Below are 19,687 nucleotides of genomic sequence, written 5' to 3' on the forward strand. Positions count from 1 at the left end.
AAGAAAAGTCATATGGTCTCCTGAGGCTTTGTTTACTGCACTTTAAATGGCCTGCTCAGTGCAAAATCCCCCAAAACAAAACAACAACAAAAACCCTACACCATAGAGCTACAGTAATACTCCCTGCACACTCTCAGACAATGAGGGTGCCACACTTTACTCTATTTTCTTCTGCAAAAAAATGTATGTTCCCCAGAGTCACACAAGCCCCCCTAGCAGCGCGCCCCACTATTTGAGAAACACTGGTCTCGGGCTACGATTCTCACTTTGGGTGTGAGAGGTCCTGGATTTAATTCCCGCATGAGCCCTTGATTACACATCTCAGTAAATCGAAGTACTGTAATTTAGTGAAATTAGAATGCCAATAGGTAAAGGTCAACTCTGGTAAAAAAAAAATAGCGTTGAGTGATCTGCATGTTGGATCGAGGGGTATGATTATCGTTTATTATGAACAAGGTATCAGGTTCAAATCCTGGAGGAGCCCTGAATTACCTGTGACTTTATAGATCGAAATACCTGAATTTTGAATGGCAAAGTGTCAAATGCAACGCTGGGAAAATTAGCACTTGAAAACCACTGGTCTATAGGTATATAATTCTTGCTGTAGGTGCGAGTTTTGAAATCGGATGAGCCCGAATTTGACTGGGACTTAATACATCAAAATAGTTACCTGAAATTAGAATGGCAATGTGTCAAAGTCCAGACTGGGAAAACTAAGATAAGATAAGATATCCTTTATTTGTCCCACACTGGGGAAATTTACAGCCTCCAGCAGCAAGAATGTAGGTAGAAAAAACAACAAACACCGTTCAATTAAGTGCAATATAAATACAAAATGGATAAATCGCAGTGCTATTTACAATTGTCTTTCACATCATTTAATTATTATTATTATTATTATTATTATTATTATTGTTGTTATTTTTATTCAGCAGCCTGACAGCAGTCGGTAGGAACGAGCGTCGGTATCTCTCCTTCTTGCTGTAACAGTCTCTGGCTGAAGGAGCTACCAAGTGCTGTCAGGGCAGGCTGGAGGGGGTGGGAGGGACTGTCCATCATAGCTTTTAGCTTAGTTAGCATCCTTCTGTTGCCCACATCCTCCAGAGTGTCCAGAGTGTAATCACTTGGATGTTGCTTGTTGGTCTAGCGCAGGGGTGCCCAAACCTTTTGGACCGAAAATCTACTTTTTGATCAACTAACCTCCCGGGATCTACCCTTACCGGCACACACACACACACACACACACACACACACACACACACACACACACACACACACACACACACACACACACACACACACACACGCCATGATGAGAAACAGCCTGAAACTGAGGCAGGTGATGCACTTTTGCAGCCTGTTAACTATCGTAGCTCACACGTACTGTTTTAAAGTGCTTCCCTGGGCCCTCCTAGATTCCTATTCTTTGCCCGTGCCCTCGTGAATTGTACACGAAGCAAACTCTGAATGACAATAATGACGATAAAAGATAGAGTGCAACAGCTCTGATTACAAGCTGCAATTGCAGACTGCTGAGCGCAAACAACCTCCGGTGACGTAATCACACGCAACTGTAAATTCAAGATTTACCTGCTTTATTTTATTTTATTTTATTTTTTTTGTGAAAATGAGACTGATAGGATGATTAGGGTGCAGCGTACATTAACACGTAAAATATATATTACTAAGATGTACAAAGTCACACAAATGGTTGGTTGTTTTTTTTTCGCCTCGACACTCCACTTAGATCTACCAGTAGATTAGGATCGACGTAATGGGGCCCCTGGTCTAGCAGTATGATTCTCCCTTCGGGTGCGAGAGATCCTGGGTTCAAATTTCAGATGATCTCAAATTTAACTGGGACTGAATCCATCAAAATAGTTTCCTGAACTTATAATAGAAATGTGTCAGAGTCTACACTGGGAAAACTAATACTACATTACTTGGGTGTGGCTCGTTGTTTTTGCAGTATGCCTTTCTCTTCGGGTCCGAGAGGGTTCAAATCCCGGAGGAGCCCGTATTTAACTGGGAGTTAATATATCACAATAGTTTCCTGAAATTAAAATGGCAATCTGTAAAGGTCTACGCTGGGAATAATAACACCAACTCACTTGTGTGTGTGGCTCATTGGTGTAAGGGTCTGATTCTCTCTTTGGGTGCGAGCTTTCCCATATTCAAAACCCGGATCAGCAAAAAATACAAATGGAATTACAAAACAATCAATGAAAGACAAAGGCTCTTTGTCGAATGATTCAACAAAAAGGTTCACATCTACAAGGGGCTAAATATCCTGAGAAGTCTTGCTTGTCACCTTCTTCCTTCGTTTAGTCAGTCGTTAACTCTGCTTGTGGTCTTATCTTCATTTCATAATGGCTGCACAGAGCTCACAAAGTAGTTGTCTGTTTGTTTTGGTGGGTGCTGGCGGGTGCTGGCGAATGCACATGTCAATTAGTGTCGGCAGAAGCCTTTTAGGTTACAATTGGTTCCTGCTAATAATCACCACTAAATGGTCTAGTAACACAAACAGGGAAACGACTCAATGGAGAATATAAAGAAACTCTAACACCATACATAAGGCGCATTGGATTATAGGGTGCACTGTCGGTCTTTGGGAAAATGGAATGCTTTTAGGTACGCATTATATTGCGGAAAATACGGTATTTGCATCCTGCCTTGATACTTGCATTCGTCTAATTGATTTGTGCCTTGCTCAAATTTGCCTGCCAGTCCTGTATTTTACACCATGTTGACAATGAGCAGCCGTTGGATTCCATTCCCTAATGCCGAACCACTCACTTTGAACCTCCACCACCTTTGGGTCAATAAAATCATCATCCTTTCTGCCAATTTGTCTCCAATCTCTGCAATTGGGCTCTGCACACGCCCGAGACCTTCAATGGATGAGTCGTTGCTGTGCTCTTGGGGTCATTTTTGTCTAGCGCTCTTCGGAGGGTTCACCATGGTTCCATTTTTTTCTCCATTTGTGGAAGACTCTCAAACTTTAGCAGACTTCACTTTGTGCGAAAGGCTCTATTTAAATGCTCTGTTGAATGAACTGGTGATAATCTGGCATGGGTGTGGTCTGTCAAAATGAACTCGGCTTTCAAAAAAAAAAAGAATTCCTGAAAGTTACAAGGGGATCAATACATTTGTTTTACACTGAGCCAGATAGCTTTGAATACTATTTTTTCCTATTAAAAAAAATCACAATTTAAACACTGTTTTCTTGGGTTATATTTGTCTGATATTTACATTAGTTTGAACATTATACATGAAAACATTAAAGTGGGAAACTGCAAATGAAGAGGGAACTCGAACAGAATGTGAATACTTTTACTTATTCACGGATAGATTTCTTATTTTCTTTTGAAATTATTATTCATGTGTGTTGCTGCAATTGTCTGCTTTGCTACCGGACTATTAAAGGTTTGGAAATTACGACAGCAAAGTGGACACTAGTAACACATAATGATTAGAATAATGATTTTTAAAAGAATACATATTCGATTCTAACACTTTGGGATGTCTATTTGCTTCCTTTATACCCATATTTGCCAATTACAAATAAAATCAATAACCAAACAGATCAATGACAGGTGAATGTGTGCATCACAGCAGCAGTTTGTCAGCTTCCAAATATAATATTATGATCAGTTATTGGGTCTTTTACAAATGTGACAAAGTCGATGTTAAACAGACTGGACGGTAACCAGGTGTCAAGAAATAATTAGTGCTCTCCTTGTTAGAGTTTTCTTTAAGACGTAAACATAACACACATCTCAACATTTTATGATGTCATGCCTGACACATTATTTTTGCTGGGAGTATACAATATTTATCATAGCGGTATACACAGCCCTGAGAAGAACAGCTAATGCTTGCGAAGTTGGCCAATTTGTGCACCCTAGAATAAACACACAGGGTTTTGTTTTTTTCTCAGGGTTGAAGTACTGCATATTTTAACAGACAGAAACATGTGACAGTCCTGATATGATGACAGCATGGTCAGAAAGTCCGTCCACTAGCAAGTCTTCTCCCTGGTGTGTTTTCATTATTCTGTGTATTTTCCACGGTCTGTCTCCCGCTGCCTTTAATTCTGGTTCTTCTGCTAGGGTCTGCTCACTCACTTGTGAGAGTTTTCGTGAAGTCTGTTGGTTACACAACATCTGCCACGATGCCCGAAATTACCATATTTTCCCCAAATTCACGCCACCCACCACGCCCTTGTTTAACGCCGCGAAAAGCTGCGAAAGCCACTGATTCGTACCAATGTACAGGAAGCCACTATTTCTCATTTTGTTTACTTACAGTTTAGTGAAAAAAGAGATAACCAAACAATTCCAAGCACTTCTACAAAATGTCATGCAATATAAGCGCATGAGCATGCATTTATATTGCATGGCATTAACATAACATTTTGACTGTTTACAATCTACACGGGCGACCTGGTGGTCGAGTGGTTCGCGCATTGACCCCACAGTGCAGAGGTACAAGGTTCAATTCCATCTCCGGCCACCCTGTGTAGAGTTTGCATGTTCTCCCCAAGCCTGCGTGGGTTTTCTCCAGGTACTCCGGTTTCCTCCCACATTCCAAAAACATGCATGGCAGGCTGATTGAACCCTCCAAATTGTCCCTAGGTGTGAGTGTGAGCTGGATGGTTGTTCGTCTCTGTGTGCAGTGTGATTGGCTGGCAACCAGTTCACGGTGTACCCCACCTAATGCCTGAAGACGGCTGGGGTAGGCTCTGCCACCCCCCGCGACCCTTGTGAGGATAAGCGGATCGGAAATTGGATGGATACAATCTCCACACATTTTTAACTACCGACTTTGAACTTTGCACCATCTGCGGCAAACTTTAGATTTTCTTTTCGAAAAATTATCATTTCAACCTATATGAATGTAACATACAATATTTGAGTAATTATTCCCGTGTAATGTACACAGATCAAAGTACACGGTGTTTTCGAGAAGTACTGTACGCTGGACTCAAGTTTTTTGGGGGAAATGAATGGTATATATCTAAGCTTATGTTAAATTATTAATTATTTTCATTTTATATTTGAGAATTATATTGTTTTATGTTATAGTTATCTAAATTATATTCTGTTTAATAATTGTTGAAATATTTTTATGTTGCTTGCGTCTGATTGGCGAAAGAGAAGCAGGAAGTGTTTTTGTGACTGAAGGGGGGTTGTGTTCTCATTCATCCGTTCGGAGGTGCCAATGTTTTTTTTCTTTCTCCTTTTTAATAAACTGCATTAAAGGATTTCATCTCTCCATCTGTTATTCGTAAAGAAGAGCCATCCACTGAAAAACAACAAACCCCTCAACTTACATATATATTGGTCTAATGCTTTTGTAAATAATTGATAAAGCACAAACAAATATGTACTGAAACATGTGAACACATTAACATTGATTTTTCTTGTCCACATTAATGTTTTTTTTTTCATCAAAATCTTAAGTATCCATCTAAGTATGTATTAACTACAACTGAGTGGTACTGAGTAACCATTACACTGAAAAGTATAAGTGGTATACTCCTAATCAGACCCGCACAACAACCTTAATTTTGAATACATTTGAAATTTGACATTATTTGGTAAATAAATATATTTCATGATAAATCATCCTAGTCATATTTATAAAAAAAAAAAAAGTGAGCTGTTAACAGTACCAGCAATAAAATGACGAAACACTAACTGGTGCCCGTCTTGGACGCTGTGTTTGAAATATTATTATATGCATGCCTTAATATCTTTCTATTACCATCTTGAGAGTTAATCACACTGTTAAAAAATGTGTGCTGATCCTTAGATGTGTTAACTTTATCATCTATAGCTAATTAAAGATAACCGAGTTTTGAACAACATCAGAGTGCCGTTAAAGTTAAGGCTGGATTAAATCTACTTGATGGGTGGTGAAAAATAGCTGAGATTTGTTGGGATCCTGCTCTCAGGCTTCCCCTATAGTTTTGGAGGGCAGTTTGCTTTCAAGCTCTTTGGACCCTGCACGCAAAGTGACTTGCGACCCATGGGGCGGGACTCCGGCCACGGCCCACGGCAGCTCCCGCTGTGAGCTGATGAATCCAATTGTTGGGTACTGTACTAAACGTGTGAGTCAACTGATTGACAGGGTTAGGGAAGCTACTTGAAAACTGTAATGAATCAAGCTAAATATTATTCTGTAGTACATTAAATGAAGTTTCATGACAGTAATTTTAAACTCTTTGGAAAATCATGCTTCTTACAGTTAATACTAACACAATGCTGTCAATGCATTAGCAGTTATGAAACAAATGTATTGCAGTTGACAATGTGGTCAAGCTTCTCAATGAAATGTAGCTTCTTATAGATAGATTAATATCAATTAAATTTTTTTAACACACCACAACAGTTTGTTTTTGTAATGTAAATAAAGTAGTCCAATTTTTATTTGTTTTTTGTAAAATAACTCACATTTATAGTTATCCAGTGAAAAAAAAAGTGTTTTACTGGAAACTATATTTAATCAAAATAACGGTCACACACGTCACAGTCATTGTTATGATATGTGTCATCTGCATTTAAATGAATATCGAGCCTTTATGGCCTGTGGGACCCCAGAGGCAGCTGACGGGTATCGACAGGCCAAGCGGAACGCAGCTTCGGTGGTCGCCGAGGCAAAAACCCGTGCGTGGGAGGAGTTCGGTGAGGCCATGGAAGCCGACTTCCGGACGGCTTCGAGGAAATTCTGGTTCACCATCCGACGTCTCAGGAGGGGGAAGCAGTGCACCACTAACACTGTGTACAGTGGGGATGGGGCGCTGCTGACTTCAACTCGGGACGTTGTGAACCGGTGGGCAGAGTACTTCGAAGACCTCCTCAACTCCACCAACATGCCTTCCTTGGAGGAAGCAGAGCCTGGGGACTCTGAGGTGGGCTCTCCTATCTCTGTGGCTGAAGTCACCGATGTGGTTAAAAAGCTCCTCGGTGGCAAGGCCCCAGGGGTGGATGAGATCCGCCCGGAGTTCCTCAAGGCTCTGGATGTTGTGGGGCTGTCCTGGTTGACACGCCTCTGCAACATCGCGTGGTCAACAGGGAGAGTGCCTCTGGATTGGCAGACCGGGGTGGTAGTCCCTCTTTTTAAAAAGGGGGACCGGAGGGTGTGTTCCAACTACAGAGGGATCACACTCCTCAGCCTCCCTGGTAAGGTCTATTCAGGGGTGCTGGAGAGGAGGGTCTGTCAGGAAGTCGAGCCTCAGATTGAGGAGGAGCAGTGTGGTTTTCGTCCCGGCCGTGGAACAGTGGACCAACTCTACACCCTTAGCAGGGTCCTTGAGGGTATGTGGGAATTCGCCCAACCAGTCTACATGTGTTTTGTGGACTTGGAGAAGGCGTTTGACCGTGTCCCTCGGGGAGTTCTGTGGGGGGTGCTTCGTGGGTATGGGGTACCGAACCCCCTGATACGGGCTGTTCGGTCACTATACCACCGATGTCAGAGTTTGGTTCGCATTGCCGGCAGTAAGTCGGAATCGTTTCCAGTGGGGGTAGGACTCCGCCAAGGCTGCCCTTTGTCGCCGATTCTGTTCATAACCTTTATGGACAGAATTTCTAGGCGCAGCCGAAGCGTTGAGGGGGTCCGTTTTGGGGGCCTCAGTATTACATCCCTGCTTTTTGCAGATGATGTGGTGCTGTTGGCTCCTTCAAACGGGGCTCTCCAACTCTCACTGGAGCGTTTCGCAACCGAGTGTGAAGCGGTTGGGATGAAAATCAGCACCTCCAAATCTGAAACCATGGTCCTCAGTCGGAAAAGGGTGGAGTGCCCCCTCCGGGTCGGGGAGGAGATCTTACCCCAAGTGGAGGAGTTCAAGTATCTTGGGGTCTTGTTCACGAGTGGGGGTAGGAGGGAGCGGGAGATCGACAGGCGGATCGGTGCAGCGTCTGCTGTGATGCGGACGTTGTATCGGTCTGTCGTGGTGAAGAAGGAGCTGAGCCAAAGGGCGAAGCTCTCAATTTACCGGTCGATCTACGTCCCAACCCTCACCTATGGTCACGAGCTATGGGTCATGACCGAAAGAACGAGATCCCGGATACAAGCGGCCGAAATGAGTTTTCTCCGCAGGGTGTCCGGGCTCTCCCTTAGAGATAAGGTGAGAAGCTCGGTCATCCGGGAGGGGCTCGGAGTCGAGCCGCTTCTCCTCCACATCGAGGGGAGCCAGATGAGGTGGCTTGGGCATCTGATTCGGATGCCTCCTGAGCGCCTCCCCGGTGAGGTGTTCCGGTCATGTCCCACCGGGAGGAGACCCCGAGGAAGACCCAGGACACGCTGGAGAGACTATGTCACCCAGCTTGCCTGGGAACGACTCGGGATCCCCCGGGGAGAGCTGGAAGAAGTAGCTAGGGAGAGGGAAGTCTGGGCTTCCCTGCTAAAGCTGTTGCCCCCGCGACCCGGCCCCGGATAAGCGGTAGATGATGGATGGATGGATGGAATTTCCCCCCTGCATATCTGACTAACCCAGGAAGGCCCACATTCAAATTATTGTAATTTTTTCCAACTATTACGTTAAAAAATATTTCTGGATTTAGATGATTTTATTTCATGCAACCCCTTGGCAAAATAAAACTGAGTAATTTCAACACACATTTTTTTCGGTGTACTGTACACATACCGGTAATCCAAACTAAATTACATCTTAACTTGTTTTGTTGCAAACTTTTACAACCCACTATTATTAATAGAGATGTGATAGTGAGCCCAATCGCATGACCTGCAGTATTTTTTTACGACTAATACAGTGCGCTGTGCCCTCCCATCTGCAATGACTGTATGCCGATGGTGCTTGTCTATGTTTGAAACTTGCCATTTGAACTTGTTGATGTCAAACCAATGGCATCCTGACAAACACACAGACAACTGGGAGGGGGCGGGGGGGTAGGGGGGGGTGACACCTATTTATCCATGACTTTCAGCACGTCATGGGTCAGTTAACATGTCTGAGTGTTCAAACAACTTTGTACAGCTGCAACCACCTGGCTATCCACATATTAGATATTTGTCATGCTTAAACACAGATCAACACATTTCGACAACAGCATATTAAACCTGTGTTTGCGCTTTTGATAAGGTTAATAAATTACCTGAACAGACAGAGTTATATCAAAAGAAGGGGAAATTAAATGAAGATAAAACTCAGACTGCGGGGACAAGGATTGAATGCCTTATGTACCGGGTGTGAAGGTCTGGCCTTTATGTGTTTGCATGCCCATGTCTTGGCAATACTTACTCAAACACAAACAGCATCAAGTGACAAGGCTAAAACTTCGCCGGTCATGTGACCTTGTCTCCAGTCTCGGGGATTGAATGACAGCTGTGATGTGGGGGATAGGGCAATGGGCTCTTTCAGTGCAAAATAAAACACATGCAGACGGTATATACACAAGCACACGCACAAATGCACACACAGACACCAGGGATTTGGACAGGGTGTAAACAGAGCCTGATACAACCGCTCTGGGCATGTCTCAGTTACTTAATGGGTCCATAATGAGCGTGTTTAGGAGAAGGGGATTCGTTGCGAGTCAGCTAATCTGTTGAGGAACACTGAGGTCGCTACAAATGAATCGAATCAAACAGGGCCAAAAAGTCTTGTTGTTGAATTAAGCTTTTTTAATCACGTCAACAACAACTACCGGTAATCAGAAATCCTAAAAAGTTTAGGTAATCCCCACCACGACAAATTACATTAAGCAGAAGCTTTGTCTTGGACAAGGGTAACCAACATGGTGGGTGCCTATACACAGGTGCCACAAACGACGACAGGAGTAGCGGGCAGGCCCATTCTACAAATAGCTCACCAGCAATGGCACATTGTTATTTCCTACACATGTTTTCAAAGTGATCATTTGCAAATGGAAATACTTGCAGAGATTAATAGAATTCAAGTGTTGTATAGTCATATATAGTGTATCTCTTTGCAACCTTGTAAAAAATTGGTTGATAATTACTGGGCGTAATCATTATCATGATCAATTTTCATGCTGATGAAGATCAGCCATTCATTTTCTGCAGCACTTATACTCACTAGGGTCACGGATCAACTTGAGCCTATCCTAGCTTGCTTTGGGCGAGGTCAATGTACACCCTGACCTCTTCAACAGTCAAGATAGGCATAAAAAAAACTCTTCAAGTAACCTTGCATTCCTTTTGGGGGGAATGTGAGAGGAAGCTCAAACAAGCAGGGGGCATGGAATATGCAAACGACACACAGAAAGGCCAAAGCATGGTTTGGAAGACCCAACCTCAGCACTGTGAAGCGGATATGCTCACCACTGATTGCCTCTGATTGTCATGAAGTATTAAAAATAACATACAATTGAAGAATAGCTTGAGAGCGAGTTTGTTATATTAGAAGTCTGTATGAAACCGGTAGCCAAATGAATTAGTACCCAAGAAGTAGATCTCAGATTCAAAAGATCTTGGTGAGCCCTGGTCTAGGGTCTTCAAATCAAACATTTTGTCAGCAATAGCCTATTCCAAGCAGTCACTTTGCAGTCTTTCTAACAAACAAGATCGAAAGTAATCTTAACAAGCAAATATAAAGATGGAACCTAAATGAGCTTTTGACAAGGGACCAAAACAAAAACTAACAAGGACGTTCTTGTGACACATGTTGTTTATCATGTAAAGATGGAAGACGTGTACCTTTGTCAAAATGTATGCCCCTTCTATCCCCAAAGATGCCCCTTCAACATGCGTACAGAGGTGTGAAGTAATCAGGTAAAAACACTTTATCTTACTTAAGGAGAAATTTGGGATAGAGCTGTCAGTTTAGCGCGTTTTTATTGGCATTAATTTAAATGAATTTTAACGGGATTAAAAATTTTCTCGCGAGATTAACGCGGCACACGTCACAAGCGGATGTTACATTGCTGTATAAATACACCAGAAAAAAACAACAAGCGTGCTGCAGAAGTCCACGCCCATGTCTGTTTTGCCAGCCAAGGCAGCACGAGACACCGAAAGCGGATACTTAAAGAGTTTATGAATGGAAAGTTTACTTTTAAAAAGTTGCCCGATTGCTCCACTGACAAGACCAAAGTTATCTGTTCTTCTCTCTCTCTCTCTCTGTATCATACAGGTATACGATGTATGCCACTGACACGATTGTTACTTGTTTGGAACTATTTTGTGTGGAAGGTTACAGTGTTCTGCGTCCATATAAATAGAGCGGGTGGAGCTTCTCTGTGTTTGTCTGACAGTGGTAGCGACCTAGCGAAAATAAAATGTCTCCAGTGTTGTCATCGAACCAAGTGTAGTCATTCTAAATGAGGTCTACACAAAAACTGTAGAGAGACTTCCGCACAAGGACCAACACAATCAACATAGCCTGACTGTGTTAGGGGGAGTGACCCCCCCCCCCACACCTTTCAGAATGGTTTGCCCCAGCAGCACAGGGGAAGTGCGTGCGCTTTTTTGTACGGCGGGCAGTTTTGAATACAGCGGCACATAATGAACGCTGGTGTCCGGTGTCTCGTTATTCTCCAAAAAACATGCAGAAACAGACTGCTGTGTTCAAAGTAAACTTGAGAAAAACGAAGTATGCAACCATGGTTTAAATCTACTATAGGCTGAGTACTAGTTTACCTTAGATGTGCACTTTATAAAGTTATATTGCTCTGTTTTGATTTTATAAAAAAATCTGTTAAAGCAGCTGTTGTGTGACAAAATATTGTTTTCATTGTTGTTGATGGATAGTAATATTGTGTGAGAGATTATGTGTGAATAACTGCTCCAAGTGAAAAATGTTCATGTAAAATTGAAAATCGAAATTGTTATTTCAGTAAATATTTGCATTTGGCACATAGAAAACTGATTCATAATTCCATGTTGATGAGAGCATAAAAATGGGGGAAAATAGGACAACAAATGTAAAAGGAAATTCTGAAATGATAAAAAATGTGTGAGTAATCACGATAAATTTTTTAGTCCATTTGAGTTAATTATGACAGTTGCATTTTTAATTAGATTAAATATTTTAATCGTTTGACAGCTCTAATTTGGGGTATTTCATGGAATAGTTATTTTTCAGCCTACCAGGTACTTCTACTCTACTTTTTTTGTAAATATCTGTACTTTCTACTCTTTAGACACAGACAAAAACAACAACAACAACAAAACTGTTACAATTTCATTTTGGATTGCGTTCATTCCAGTTTATCATAGGATCGGTCAAATTATTTTGACTGTGGTTGGATGACAAGTATAAACATATCACATTTCGACACACTGTTGTACGCAATGCACTGCACTTGCATGTGATGCAAATCAACAAATCAATGAAACTCGCCAGTAGCTTATCCAGTAAAATGTCCGTCTGTGTAGCCAGAAAGGCCAGCAAACCATGGCACATCCCTGATTGTATTTGAGGAGTGGCAAATAACTCATTTCGAATGTGCTGCAAACTTTGCAAACTGAATTGAGGTGCCACCACCTCATCGAGGTGCCACCACCTCATGGGTTTCAAAAACACACCGTCAAACTTGACAAAGGTACTTTGCAAGACATAGCATGATTTGTTGGCAAGCAACAGGCTGTGATTCAATTTTGCAAACTAATTTGGAGGCCTGTATGTGATATTTGAAATTTTACCCGTCAGCACATACGTCTCATAGCACAGAGCTCCAAGGTTCGAAACCAGGCTCGGCACTCCTATGTGGGTTTTGCATGTTCTTCCCGTTCCTGTATGTTTTTTCTACGGGTATTCTGGTTTCCTCCCACGCCCGACAAAAATATGCACAGTACGTTAATCGAACATTCTACATTGTCTTTAGGTGTGACTGTGAGCGCAAATGGTTGTTTATCTAAGTGTGCCATGCGATTGGCTGAGATACTGCGTTGTACACAGCAGGTTTCGGTTTTTGAAGACCCTGTTGCATAGTCGATGATGATGATGCTTTTTTGCTGCTCTAGGTGCAAAGGTAAAGGTGGCTTTCCAGGTGAGAAATGTAGGGCAGGGCAGGAGAACTTTGTGGGCCTCATGCTTCGGTTTTAGAGGTGTTTATATCTCAGTGGAGTTGCAGTAAAACCAATCCTGGTGGCGTTTCCTTGACTGGCAAAGCACCTCCAAGGGTGCACTATGGATAGCCTGGTGCAGAGCTGGCCAGTCAACTAATTACTCCAGGATCTTGTTGAGATTTTCAGCAAGGAGCGCCAAAGGTTGGCTTTGGTGATGGTGCTGTTCAATACTGCATAGTTGAACCTTTTATTGGGAGCTGTCCTTGTACCACAAAGTTGAATGCTCATGAGGAGTTTGGGTCTGGCCATGATGTGGTCAGTACAGCTCTCAGCTCTGCACATGACACGGGTGGTGAGGCCATCGTGTATGTCCTTTTGCTGGACAATCACAGCAGGGATGCTGCCAGGTGGTCTTAAACCTGTTCTTCTTCTGGAAGATATGAGTGATGACCAGCTGATGTTCTGCAATGAGGGAGAGGAGTCGAAGCCTATTGATGCCCATTTTCCCCACTCACTGGCCAATAACTTTGCTCCAACTTCAATGCACTGTGTCCACCCAGCATTGAAGTCTCCCATTACTTTGAGCTTGTCCGTAGCCGGTGTTTTCTGCAGGATGGTGTCCAGAGCTCTATAGAAATCCTTGATGTTGTACTCGGCATCTAGAGTTAGTGTGTAAGCACTGATGAGTATGGTGAAGCGTTCCTTTGGCAGGGGAATGCTCCATGAGCCTTTCATTGATGTCAATAGGGGATTCCGAAATGCGCTGCAGCAGTTGGCACTTTACAGTAAAGCCAACTCCATGGTTACGGCAAGTGCCTTCAGGGACCCCATTCCAGAAGAATGTACACCCTTGCACCACCTTCTGTCACAGAGTCCTGTCCATGTAGTCTGGTCTCGCAGAGAGCTGCAATGTTGATGTCATATCTTGCGTGCCCCATGGCCACAAGTGCTGTCCTCCAGTGGGAGCCCTCAGGGGTGTCAGCCAGGTCCAACAGTTTGTGGACATTCCATGAAGCAAAGCACAGATTTTTTCAATTTCTTTTTTTGCCATTTCGACCGTGAGGGGGGAAGCTTCGACAATAGCGGTTTACTGTTTTACTGTGTTGTTTATCCAGATGATATTTTGATATTTTTTTTCCAAAATTGTTCAACAGCATTGGCAGCATGTGTGAAAGGTACTTCCGAGCATTTTCCATGGATAGTTTAGTTCTCCAGGATGTCTGAATAACAGCTGAGACGAGCAGGTGAGATAAAAAAAAGGACAAAGAATGGAACATGTTTGCTATGTCTGTCTGGGCCTCATCAAGGCTACCCCTTTAATAATATGTGCACCCCCAGCATATCGCTCTTTCGCACACACAAACACACATACACACTCACCAGTGAATGGTGCTAAGAGACAAGTGGACAAGCAGGGTATTCTCCCTCCTATTCAAAGTAGGCCGTTAGAGACTGGCTGTTACCCCTGACAACAACACTTTAGTGGGGATACCCACTGAATGTAAACATTCTTCAGCCCTCGCATTCTCATTGGTCACGAACAAAACCTAATTATCGCAGCCTCAGATGCAGATTGACACAGAGAGCAAAGAGAAAGATAGTAACAACGTTTTCCACTTCCCTTCTCCCTGAGAGTTTGCTCACTCAAACAGCATCGGGCATCACTTGTTTGTTTGGCAAGCCACTGTGGCGCCTCACTAAATAAACTGGTCTCACACCATAAACCTGACACAAACGAGCTATTTCATGATGGACACACAAAGTCAGCATGACAAAGGTCTTGACAGAATTGTGAAAGCACAAAAATCCGATGTCGGTGAGCTCACTTGATACATTGACTGTGCCTGTCAATTATCATCTATTAAAACAAAAACGTCCATGAATTTATTCGAAGGGATAACAAATCCTGATAATAAAAATATCTCATCGATCGCAAAATATCCATTGGTGTGATTGTGAGCATGAATGGTCATTTGTCTGTGTGTACCGCGATTGGCTGGTGACCAGTACGGGATCTATCCATAGTCCCCTGGCATAGGCTGCAACTCACCCGTGGCCATCATGAGGACAAGTACTTTAGACAATTGATGGATGTATATTTTATTTGTAACTGAGTGCGAAAGTCTTCCTCACCTTGATAGGCTTTGCTCTGTCCAGCAATCAGGTACTTCAGCTCAAAGCTGTAGGATCGAATCTTCTGCTGAGTTTCACTGCGAACAGCAGCCATGTAACTCTCCTCCATCTTACTGGTGCAGCACCCCGGCCCAGAGTGGACACACACTTTTAGAGAATCATCTGAGTGAACGAGGAAACAGATTAATAATTAGCTTTTTTGGGTCAGACAAATGCAAATGCTTAACATCATCAGAAAATATTAGGCACAAGAAAAAAATCTTGTAGATTTGTCTCTGAGCAGCATTACAGAACACAGTATTAGTCTTGGCATCTATATATATATCCTCGTCTCACCCCCTCATAGGTCCGTCATTCAGCTCGGGTCCTCTACCAGAGGCCAGGAAGCTTGAGGGTTCTGCGCAGTATCCTTGCTGTTCCCAGCACTGCACATTTCTGGACTGAGATGTCCAATGTTGTTCCCGGGATCTGTTGCAACCACTCATCTAGTTTGGGGGTCACTGCCCCGAGTATCGCAGCTCTATTTCTGAGGCGGTATCCATAGCCTGTCTTGGTGATTACTCGGCTAAATGGGTTCAGTCCTATGCAGAACAGCAGTGGGGAGAATGCATCACCTTGGTATATCCCACATTTGATGGACACTTGGGTAAGTGGCTTGCCATTGGCTTCAAGTGTGGTTTTCCACATCCTCATCGAGTTCGCAACGAAGGCTCTTAGGGTCCTGTTCACCCTATACAACTCCAAGCATTCAGTGATCCATGTATGTGGCATCGAGTCATAGGCTTTCTTGTAATCAATCCAGGCTGTGCACAGGTTAGTATGTCGGGACCTGCGGTCTTGTGCCACTGTTCTGTCAACCAGGAGCTGATGTTTGGCTCCTCTGGTATCTCTACCTATGCCCTTCTGTGCTTCGCTCATGTCTTGATCAATGTGTCCACTTATCTTTAGTAAACTAAATGGATCTTTGTTAAAAGTTAAATTGAAAAGGTTGGTCTTAAGATAAGATAAGATAAGATATCCTTTATTCGTCCCACACTGGGGAAATTTACAGCCTCCAGCAGCAAGAATGTATGTAGTAAGAAGAAAGAAGAAAGAGAAAAAAACAACAAACATCTTTCAATTAAATTAATCTTGAGCCTTGTCTTAAAAATATGAGTTAGGCATTCTCTAAAGGGCTCTCTCTCTCTCTCTCCTCTCTCTCTCACTCACACAAACACGCACACACACGCACACACATACACACACACATGCACGCACTGAAAGTGGAAAACAACTACAAATGTCATTGTATAAAAACATCCATTGTAAATTCAGTAATTAACTATTTCATATTTCTAATGATAAAACGTTCTCTTTTAATGAATAGAAAGTGCATCCATCAGCAATTGATTGAAAATGGAAGACAACAGATGAGCTAATTGGAAAACCAAGAAGTGCTCAGGAAAAAACATGTAAAATGTCACTCTAGGCAATAAAAAGCTTGTATTTCATTTGAGTTACAATATTGTTTTTACTAATATCTTATTTTGAATTATTATTATTGAACTATTTAATCAGCTGATTAAAGTCCTTTTGCAGCATTTTGAAAGTGACAAGAAAGCTAAGACAATACAAAAGTCAAGATGAAAAGTCAATCACATTTTTCAGCAATTACGAGAGAAATCATCAATACAGGAAGAAAAAAATAGCATAATATCCTGATAAAGAACTGGATATACAGTACAAACAAAAGCTCTCGAACTTGAGAACAACAGGTTCAACACCACCTCATTGCAATGTGTGCTTTCTATATGTCCCAGGTTATTTATGTTCATTTTCAACAGAAATAGCCTCTTGCTCTGAAGTGCTGGCCTACCAGAATGATGATACCCTCAATTTGGAATGTGACCTTGAATTAAAAAAGAGTCTAAACTCTGAGACTGTTCACATTATAATTGTCACAGCATGATTAGTTTAAGATCAATTAAAATATGTCTCACTGTGCAAATGAAGATCAAAAGGTCTGAAATTTTTCATGCTAAAAACAACAAGTATATACAAAATGGTATCTACTTTTCCAGCAATTGGAGTATATTTAATTTTCAGATATTTATATAACCCTTTCAATGGTCAGGCTGTGTCCCATGATGAATATTAAAGTATGATTCACTGACCTGTTTGGGGACTGTCTGGCACCAGTTCCACCTGTCCTATTTGGCGCATCATGTATGCTGTCTTCACCTCATGACAGCTGTCTGCATCGGCTGATCTACAGCCAGGTGTAAGAGCTGAGTAGAGAAAAATCAGCCAACACAAATCCGCGTTTTGTAAGGCAGCACGGAACATTGCAACATCTCAGTTAGAAAGTAAACAAAACCAAGCTCGAGAAAGGTGGGCACTGGATGCTAAATATGACTCCCGAAAGGGGTTGCACTGTGCATACACTAAGATTTAAAACTAAATGTGAAGCCTGACACTGCTTGGAGCCCACTGTCAGCCTCAGCCTCCACCCCGCCCTCTCTCTCTCTCTCTCTCTCTCTCTCTCTCTCTCTCTCTCTGTCTCACACTCTCTATCTCTCTCTCTCTCTCCATTTCTTTCGAACTTAATACTTGACTGCGTAATTGACATGCATTTTCCAAAATTCCAAATGATCTGAAAAAAAATGGAAAATCTGAAAACGCAATATTGTCAAGTCAAGTCAACAGTATTTATAGAGCACTTTCAAACAGCCATCGTTGCATACAAAGTGCTGTACATGGAGCAATTTAACATGCACAATAAACAGTAAGACAGATCGGTAATAAAGGCGGTAGAAAGCATCAAACAGTAAAACCAAGAACCAATCTAAGTCATGCTGAGTCGAAAGCCAAAGAATACAAGTGAGTTTTGGGCTTACACTGGGCTTTGAAGATGGGCAGCGAGGAGACTTGCCGAATGTTCAGTGAAGGGTGAATGTTGTTAATAATATATCCCCTATATATGATGAGGTAATGGCCGAATGTTTGAATGAACGATTTAAAAGCGATCCCTGCAGTTGTTCTTGAGCCTCAGGTTCTATTCCGTTTTACTATTGTAGCTGTGCACCACCTACTGTTGACTTTGTGACATTGGCCATCGTAATGTTTTTTTTCCATGTACATGAGCGGTTCAGAAAATAGATTATATTCTTTGATTTAGGACAGATTACCGATATTTAATGTTTGATTCGTGTCATAATGTTTGATTCGAGGTGACCCTCCACGTAATTCACCACGAAAGACGTTTATCAGCGACACTGATAAAGCTCATACATAATTACAAAATTTAGTTAGCACAACCATTACCAGTATATTTACTGAAAGCGATATACATTTGTTTCGAAATGAGTGCAGGGAAATTGTTTAATCAATTAAACAATTTACATATAAACACAACAAATTCGGAAAACTTTTGCCCCGAGTGAGGATCGAACTCACGACCTTCAGATTATGAGACTGACGCGCTGCCTACTGCGCTATCGAGGCTCGATGCAGATCAGTGAACAAAATAATAATTAGAAATGTATCATAAATGTGAACCGGAGAAATTGTAAGCATTTTGAGCACAGTATTGCGTTTCTGCGTTGATAAAAATGTGCATTTGCCCCCCATTACCTCAGTCCTGTCTCCTGAACCCAAACCACCAGAACGCATTATGCATTATTAGCCATCGGCGAACTTGTCTTTTAAAGCAGGGATGAGTTGATGCATGACAGGAAGGTGTAAAGTCGGACTTCCGACACCGACAAGGAAAAGTGCACAAGAACGCCTTTTTGAATTGGAAGGTCCTAGTTGTGAAATCAGAAGGACTGCGAGTTATTATAAACATGTATTACTGTATTACATTAACATAGTTATTTGACATAACTTCACGTAACGACCTGATTTGGATTGACCGAAGAATAGCTGTTATCTCCCTGCAATTAAGTTTTTTGGTGAAATTAAAGATATGCTTTGAGGACAACATGTTCTATTTATTCATATAAATTAAGGAAATCGTTTTCTGGGGCTAAAAATCATGATGAACCAGAACAACGGAGTCGGCCATCTTTGGTGACATTCACCTTGAACGCTTTGAGCTTCGGAACTGGTATATTTCGAGTGATGATATATACGATATACTTCACTACAGAGCCCCTAAGGGGACATGGAAGGGAAAAAAAAATAAAATTGCGAGATCTCGCAAAGTATTCCAAATTATTGCGAGATCTCGCAAAGTTTTTTTTTCCTTCCATGTCTCCTTAGGGGCTCCGTACTTCCCACATTGAATGCAGCACACGTTTGTGTTGGCTGAGGTCATTGGAGTTTTAAAAACGATCGTCGCTTAGATGAGGATAAAAAATATGTTTGCAAAACATTTTATTCGAATGATAACTAAGTATATCGTTTATGTATGCAATAAAAAACGAAACATATTAAATTAAAGAGGATTATTTTTTATTTATATATATATATATATATATATATATATATATACACACACACACACACACACGAGGACAACATGTTCTATTTATTCATATAAATTAAGGAAATCGTATATATATATTTTTTTCATTCC

The 19,687-nt window shown here is 41.9% G+C and overlaps 1 protein-coding gene and 1 non-coding gene across 4 annotated transcripts in view; both read right to left on the bottom strand.

Annotated features, from left to right (window-relative positions):
* LOC127605665 (glypican-5-like) overlaps positions 1–19,224 on the bottom strand; it is a 65,018-nt gene extending 45,794 nt beyond the window's left edge. Inside the window, exons 1-3 of one of the 3 annotated variants that reach the window (XM_052073423.1) lie at positions 19,154–19,224; positions 17,283–17,396; positions 15,130–15,291 (exon numbers count right to left, since the gene is read on the bottom strand). In XM_052073423.1, the coding sequence (XP_051929383.1) occupies positions 15,130–15,291; positions 17,283–17,334 (214 nt within the window). In that variant the 5' untranslated portion in view covers positions 17,335–17,396; positions 19,154–19,224. Of the gene's footprint in view, positions 1–15,129; positions 15,292–17,282; positions 17,616–18,741; positions 19,024–19,153 lie in introns of those variants that run through there. The other 2 variants (XM_052073421.1, XM_052073420.1) reach the window with 2 other exon arrangements.
* trnam-cau (transfer RNA methionine (anticodon CAU)) lies at positions 18,540–18,612 on the bottom strand. The gene has a single exon. It is a non-coding gene; the product is annotated as a tRNA-Met (tRNA).
* Positions 19,225–19,687: the final 463 nt, after the last annotated feature.

This window comes from Hippocampus zosterae, chromosome 8, assembly GCF_025434085.1.
Source record: "Hippocampus zosterae strain Florida chromosome 8, ASM2543408v3, whole genome shotgun sequence".
Taxonomy (NCBI): Eukaryota; Metazoa; Chordata; class Actinopteri; order Syngnathiformes; family Syngnathidae; genus Hippocampus; species Hippocampus zosterae.